General features: G+C 39.5%; 1 protein-coding gene across 2 annotated transcripts; it reads right to left on the bottom strand.

The window, feature by feature from the left end:
• Window positions 1–619: 619 nt before the first annotated feature.
• Window positions 620–6538, bottom strand: vsx1 (visual system homeobox 1 homolog, chx10-like). Of its 2 annotated transcripts, none has more exons than XM_067610990.1 (5): window positions 5163–6538; window positions 3997–4072; window positions 3242–3365; window positions 1912–2092; window positions 620–1283 (listed from the first exon to the last, which is right to left on the bottom strand). In XM_067610990.1, exons 1-5 carry the CDS (start codon window positions 5584–5586, stop codon window positions 952–954), a joined length of 1137 nt encoding a protein of 378 aa, XP_067467091.1. In that variant the 5' UTR covers window positions 5587–6538; the 3' UTR covers window positions 620–951. The 2 variants fall into 2 exon arrangements, with proteins under 2 accessions (XP_067467091.1, XP_067467090.1); XM_067610989.1 differs by having other exon boundaries at window positions 1897–2092; window positions 5163–6534.
• Between the last annotated feature and the right edge of the window lie 298 nt (window positions 6539–6836).

A 6836-nucleotide genomic window follows, 5' to 3' on the forward strand; every position in this document is an offset into this window, starting at 1 on the left:
ACAATAGAGAAATAAAAACATGTTTTCAGTGTAAATAACTTCCCGTGTTTGTGTCTGTAAAGGTTGAGGCCAGTATGAGGCTGTAAACTAAATACCAGTGAATACCAGCCTCACATCTGAAGCAGACAGCTCATAGTGTGTCAGTTCTACTGGACGACTAGTGGACGCTGGTTCTAGTGGAGTTCATGAGGTAAACCCTGATGATATTTAACATCATGCTGGTAATTTAATTTAGGTTAATTATATGTATTTAGTTTTCAAGTGTTAGATGTTACAAGTCAAATTTAAATGTCTTAGTGACAGTCCAGTATAATGATAAACTGTTGTATTGATCACATCAGATGTTCCTCATAAACTGCTCTGAGTGGATACTGGGAGATATGTTGAATCACTGGTATCATTCCCACTAATTCTTACTGTAAAACAGCATTTTTTAAAATCCATATTGTAATAATTAAACTCAAGCGATTCCTTTATGAATGTTATAACATTTTACTGCAAATGTACGGAAGTCTGTTGCTGCCAAAATTAAAATAATGAATGAATATATGTTTTAGTGTTTGTGCTGTGTTGAATAATCAAAACAAAAACAATGATTCCAAAAATACTTTGTTTTTTATTCAGCGAGCTGCTGAACCTGCTGCTCTGCATCCATAAGATCATAATAAACAGATTTTTTTAAATATTACATTTGAATTACATTCATTCATCCACAGAGCTTCAGTCAGACAGTCGAACTATAAAACACACAGAAACCAACAGGAAGGAAACATTAAATAGTCTCTTATATTCCCAAAAAACAACAAGGATATAAAACATATTCTCAGTACGATACGATAATAAACACAGACAGTGACATCATCAGGTCTGTCAGGTCTGACGGCTGCACCGCCGCTCAGTTCATGTTGTTAGCATGTTTGCATGTTAGCATGGCGTTTCCTCCTCCGGCCTTCAGCTGTGTTCATCTGATTCGCTGCTGTTCTGCCGCCGCGGCGAGGAGGCGGACCTTAGCGAGCCGCCGCCCTCCTCCTGCTGCTGCTGCTGCTGCTGCTGCTGTTTGGAGGAGCTGGACAGGTCGATGGCCACCTCCTCCTCCTCCTCCATCTCCTCCTCCTCCTCATTCAGCAGCTCCTCCTCCTCCCTGACCTCACGGTCCGCCTCCCGGGCCTCGCCGCCACTGCCCCGCCTCTCCGAGGCGTCGCAGAAAGAGTCGGAGCGAATCGAGTCGGACGGCGGAGGGCTGGAACACTTTTTGGACATTTCCAGAGACTTCTTGTGCATTCCTGCGAGGACAGACAGAGACAGAGACTCAGTTCAGTCTGCACGCTCATCACATCATCATCATATTTAAATATTACTGAAAAGATTCTGATTTTAATCATGTTTCACTTTGTTTCAGGCCTCCTGTCAGTCCTGATAAAACATATAAAACACTATATGCAGTTGTGTTTGCAGTGTTACATCACACAGCTTATTATCTATAAATCAGGATCTGTGCATTCTTACATCAACAGTATGTTAATAAGCTACAGTTTATGTACGGAGGTTAAACACTGACAGTAATAATCATATCTGCATGTATTGAACTGCATGACGTGTCACTGACACCTTCATATGAACGTCTTGGTGACGTGTAAACCTGATAAAGACCAGACGTTCAGACGTTGTAACTGTAATTAATAAATCTTTCTAGGAGCATTAATTCAGTGACTGTACGTGATAATGAACGTATGTGACGCCTGAAGAACTGAGTCTAAACTTCCCAGCTGTGCTGTAAAAACTGCGTGTAAGATGAGAATCTATCCTGTGATGAGTTGTTCTGATGTTGCTGTGTGTACAGAAGTATATCAGCCCTGTGTATTGATGCATGGTGTGGTGCATGTGCGTGGCACTGACGTGCATGCGGCTCACCGAGCAGCCAGGGGGCGCAGGATCCCATCATGCCGTTCTTGGCGGAGTTGAGGATGGACTCGGGCAGCGGGATGGAGTGTCGCACCATCGCCCCGTACAGGCCGTACTCCGCCATGACGCTGCTGCGACCCCAACATTTCTCACGCTTTCGCCACTTCGCCCGCCGGTTCTGGAACCAGACCTGGAAAATAAAAAAAAACACAAATACAAAGAGTTCAAACTCTGACAGACAGAAAGATTCACTGACGCTTCCGTACGGGGTCAAACAGTGTCAATAAGATTTATAATTGTGAAATGATGGTTGAATCATCATCTGTGGAAAAACGACACAAGAAATTCAAGTTTGTGAAAATGTAGAAAAGATCTTTAGTTGTAAAAAAATGAGAATGTTTCAAGTTATATATCATTATAAGAAATGTGCACTGTAAATGTAGTTTTTTCTTTTTTCCATTTTTACTCTGCTGTTCACAGAATCACTTCGTTCTTCGTCGTCTTCGTGTAATTATATTTGATTTAAACGGTTTCAACAGCTACAAAATCTTTCTGACACAAACACGCATGCACAGTTTTTTCATGTTTCTGTTCATCAGACTTTAAAATGATTTCTGAACATTATTTCACAAACTTTTTGACCCTTATTTGATCCCGTACCTCCCAACCTTTTTAGTCTCTGACTTTAATTCAACCAAAGACTGATTTTACCCTCCAAACTTATCAGATTGTGTCCTTTAAATGAGATATGGAGGATTTATAGTGACCAAAAAAATATAAAACTCTCCAGTATTTAACAAGAAAAATGCAAAAAATGGAGGAAAGTCAGAAAAAACTGATATAAATATGTAATATAATTTTCTTGAGTTTGAGACAAAAAAAAAACCTCAATCTGCTGATGAAGACCGTGAAATGTGTTTGAAAGCTCCGGAAAAAGCTGATTAGTTAGTGGAGCTTAACTTAAGAATCTATATTTTTTGTCAGATATTTTTTTTCTTTCCTGTCCATTACGACCCCTCAGATGTCTCTTGTGACCCAATGAGGGACCCCGACCCTCATGTTGGGAAACACTTCCTCTCAAACATTTTACCGGTAGAATCAGATTTTTTTCTCCTGTCAGTTTTCTTTGCGTTTATTGATTTATTGATTTATTGATGATTCGCATGCAGAATTGAACTTCCGGTCTCCTCGTGAGCTTTTTGTTTCATTTCTATTATAGATATTATAAAGACTGTACAGATGCCTGCTGTGTGTTTGTTTAGGAGTCTGATCAGTTCATCCTGTAACATAAATGTGTTATTGATGAGCTATCAGCTGTGTGCGGATGACGTCACTGTACCTGTATTCTGTCCTCGGGCAGCTCTGTCTTCATGGCCAGCATCTCTCGGGCGTAAACGTCGGGATAATGAGCTTCATGGAAAGCTTTCTCCAGCTCCTCCAGCTGGTGGGACGTGAACACCGTCCTGCAGCAGAAACAAGTCACAAATCACACACTGACACGACGACACACGGAGGGTCGATCCAGGAACAGGAACTAAACACGGAGTTTAAGTCCAAATACTCAGTGACTTTCTTCAATATAATATTTGAATGTTTCTGTTTTATTTATTAAAAACATACAAATGTTTCAGTCATTATTAATCATCGTATGTGTGCTGTGAGCTGCTTGTTCAAACGACCACTAATCACTCAGTTTTACGAGTTTAAATCAATCAACGTGAATTTGGCGCCATTTCTTCCACTAATAACCGCGAATTATTTGTCCGAAAACGTTTGCAGGAGTTAATGAGTCACTTTTTAAATTTAGAATATAAAGTCACGGACGTTTCAGAGAGTAAAAGACAAAAGGTTCAAACTAAAAGAAGCTGCATCTGAAATATGTTTGTTAATTCAGGGACATTAAAATATATAATTAATATATAATAATGTGCGATGAAAAGTGAAAATAAAACCTTTAACTGTTTGTTGTTTTTCTTTGTTTTAAACCATCAACACTCCGTTTGTGGAACATTTTTCAACCATTTAAATATTGAAGTTTCAGACCATAAAACTATAAAAGAGAAGAATCTGATGAAGCATCAAATCAAATCTCACCTGTGTCTCCTTTTCTTTCTCTTCTGAGAGTTTCCGGAACTTTTGGAGTCGTTTCGGTCAGACAGACACTCTTCATCTGAAACAACAAGGATTACTGTTAATAAATTCATAATAATACTGTCAATAAAGTCATAATAATACTGTCAATAAAGTCATAATAATACTGTTAATAAAGTCATAATAATACTGTCAATAAAGTCATAATAATACTGTCAATAAAGTCATAATAATACTGTCAATAAAGTCATAATAATACTGTTAATAAAGTGAAGTTTAGTGTAGTTTTAGTTTTTCATATTTTCAAGAATAAAAACAAAACACGGAACAAAACGGAAGTTTTTCATCTTTTCTTTTTTCACAAACCTTCATTTAACAATTTAAACTCAAACAATCATTAAAAAAAGTATTTTGGAAAAAATCTGAATGTCTCGTGAATTTTAAATGAAACATATAAAGACGTTTAATTTATTTATAATCCGGAATTTTAAAAATGTAAACTGGTCGAAAATAATTCAATATTTCATTTATTCTGTTTCACTTCACATTGTTTTCTATTTGAAGTGAAGCGTTTTTCAGGACCTCACGACACTGGACAGCTCCTGATTTACAATAACGAACTCCTGATGAAACCCGAGACGAGCCGAACCCAGCCGAACTCAGCCGAACCCAGCCGAACCCAAACATCGACTGTTTTACAGAATCACATGAAGCAAACGGGTCCAAATAAAGACAGTTTAGGAAAAATTGGGCTAAAAGTTCTAAAAAAGTTCCAGGAATGAGAGTAAGAACAACCTACAGGCCAGAAAACAACGAGTTTAACACAAAATAAATAGAAACCCGAACTGAGCCGAACCGAAAGATTGTTTTACAGAAACTAACTTTAAAAAGTTTACAGGAAAATAATCAGGTAAAAAAGAATAATTTAAACTTTAAGCCGAGATATAAAACTATATTTTTAGAGACAGAGAATAAATCTAAACTGTGTTTTAACAGAAGAAAAAAATCAAAACAGCGACTGAAAAGTTCAGTTGTGCTGTTTAGAAACAAAACCCGCGTTCAGCCGAACTAAACCGGCGTGTTAATGATCCAGTTTCAGCACCACATCAGGAGAACAGCTCCACAATCACAATGTGTTAAAACCCGAGCCGAGCCGAGCCGAGCCGTACCGGAGTAAGCGTCCCTCTGGGCCTCCAGGTTGTGCAGGTAGGTGCTGTCTGCGCGCGCCTGCAGCAGCGGCAGGTGTCCCGGCAGGAAGCACGGAGCTCCGGCGGGCTGCTGCGCCGCCAGGCTGCACAGGAAGCCGAGGCCGAGCGGCAGCGACCCTCCCTGGAAGGAGAAGCCGCCCAGCCCGCCGCCGCCGCCGGCTCCCTGCGGCTCCGCGCCGGGGCCGGAGGGAGGCCCCGGGGGGCCACCGGGCTGCTGCCGCGCCTGCAGGTCCGACTCCAGGCCAAGCAGGTCGGTGATGGCGAAGCCTTTAGACCGGAACCCGGAGCCGTGCAGTCGGGACTTATCGATCCCGAAGCCCGGAGATAACATCTTGACTTTGGGCTTCTCCTCGCTGATTTCCTCCCGGCCCGTCATGCTGCTCATCAGCTGTTCTTCTCAAGTGAGGGTGATGAGGAGGATGAAGATGATGATGGACAGAGCGGGACAGTCCTTTATCTGACTCCGCTCTCCGGGGATCACAGCAACAGCCAATCACAAGTGAGAGCTGCAGCTGGGGGAGTTTCTCCTCAATCCCGGAGGATTCATTGCCACCAATTTCCCCTCAATCCGATCAGGATTTTCTCCCCCCGGACAGAAGAGGAGAGTTTTTCATTTCTGTTGTTTATCTTTGATCAGCGAGGAGCGGCACAGATGTGACGTCAGACAGGACTTTATACACTAATCAATGACGGTATCAGACACAGAAGGAAGCCCGGAGAGGAAATACTGACCGTTTGGCTCTTTATTGACAGAGAAGAAATAAAAGGAATAAAAACCTTCAAACGACGCGGAACATTTGGCTTCAAATAAGATTCATAATAACATCGAATGTGTTTATAATCCAGAACCGGAAGCTCTTTAAACTCGCTTGAAAACCACAAACTGACAGAAAAACAGCAGAAAGCAACACATAGTCAATCAATCACTCAAATAAAAAGAAGTTAATAATAATATAATATTTGACACTAACTGCTCCCAGAAACGCTTCAAAACACAGAAAAGAAACAGAAAAAACGGAAAAATGACAAGAAAAGAAAGAAAAATAGAATCAACAATGAAATAAAAATAAGTCGAACTGTTTCAAGCAGCTGGAGAATCTTCCTCTTCTTCTTCTTCTTATTGATCTATTACAACATTATATAAAACATCATAAAGCACAAGATTATCAATAAATATCAGGGAACAATCTTACTGCCTCTTCTCTCTCATCACATCTTTATTTCAGCTTTATTTTCATTTCATTTTCAACTTTAAATCCGTTTTTTTATTTTTATTTTTTTTTCCAATAAGAAAATATAATTTAACAGACAATCAGCTACAAACACACACAGTAAAAACCAGATGGATCAATAGATGAATCCATATAACACATAAATGAATACATGAAAAAAACTATAATATAAAAATAATAAGAATAAAAAAACTCTGTCCCTGATGACGTCAATATTCCCATTAAAATGAAAATAAACAGAAACATTAGAAGAGAAAATATTAATAGTGAGCGTTTTTCCACCTGATGCTTTCTGAACTATTAAACATATGTAATAAATAAATGTTTCCGTTTTAAAACTGGTTTTAAACATCGAACCTGTAAACAGGAAATGAAAACTTCATTCATTCAAATCTGTTTCTTT

This window comes from Thunnus thynnus, chromosome 14 (assembly GCF_963924715.1).
Source record: "Thunnus thynnus chromosome 14, fThuThy2.1, whole genome shotgun sequence".
Taxonomy (NCBI): Eukaryota; Metazoa; Chordata; class Actinopteri; order Scombriformes; family Scombridae; genus Thunnus; species Thunnus thynnus.

Coding starts and splice junctions, on each gene's coding strand:
- vsx1 (XM_067610989.1), bottom strand. CDS start 5,586: ATGAGCAGCATGACGGGCCGGGAGGAAATCAGCGAGGAGAAGCCCAAA. Junction 4,073..5,162: donor CCAGAGGGACGCTTACTCCG/GTACGGCTCGGC, acceptor TTGTTGTTTCAG/ATGAAGAGTGTCTGTCTGAC. Junction 2,093..3,241: donor TGCCCGAGGACAGAATACAG/GTACAGTGACGT, acceptor TTTATTTTCCAG/GTCTGGTTCCAGAACCGGCG.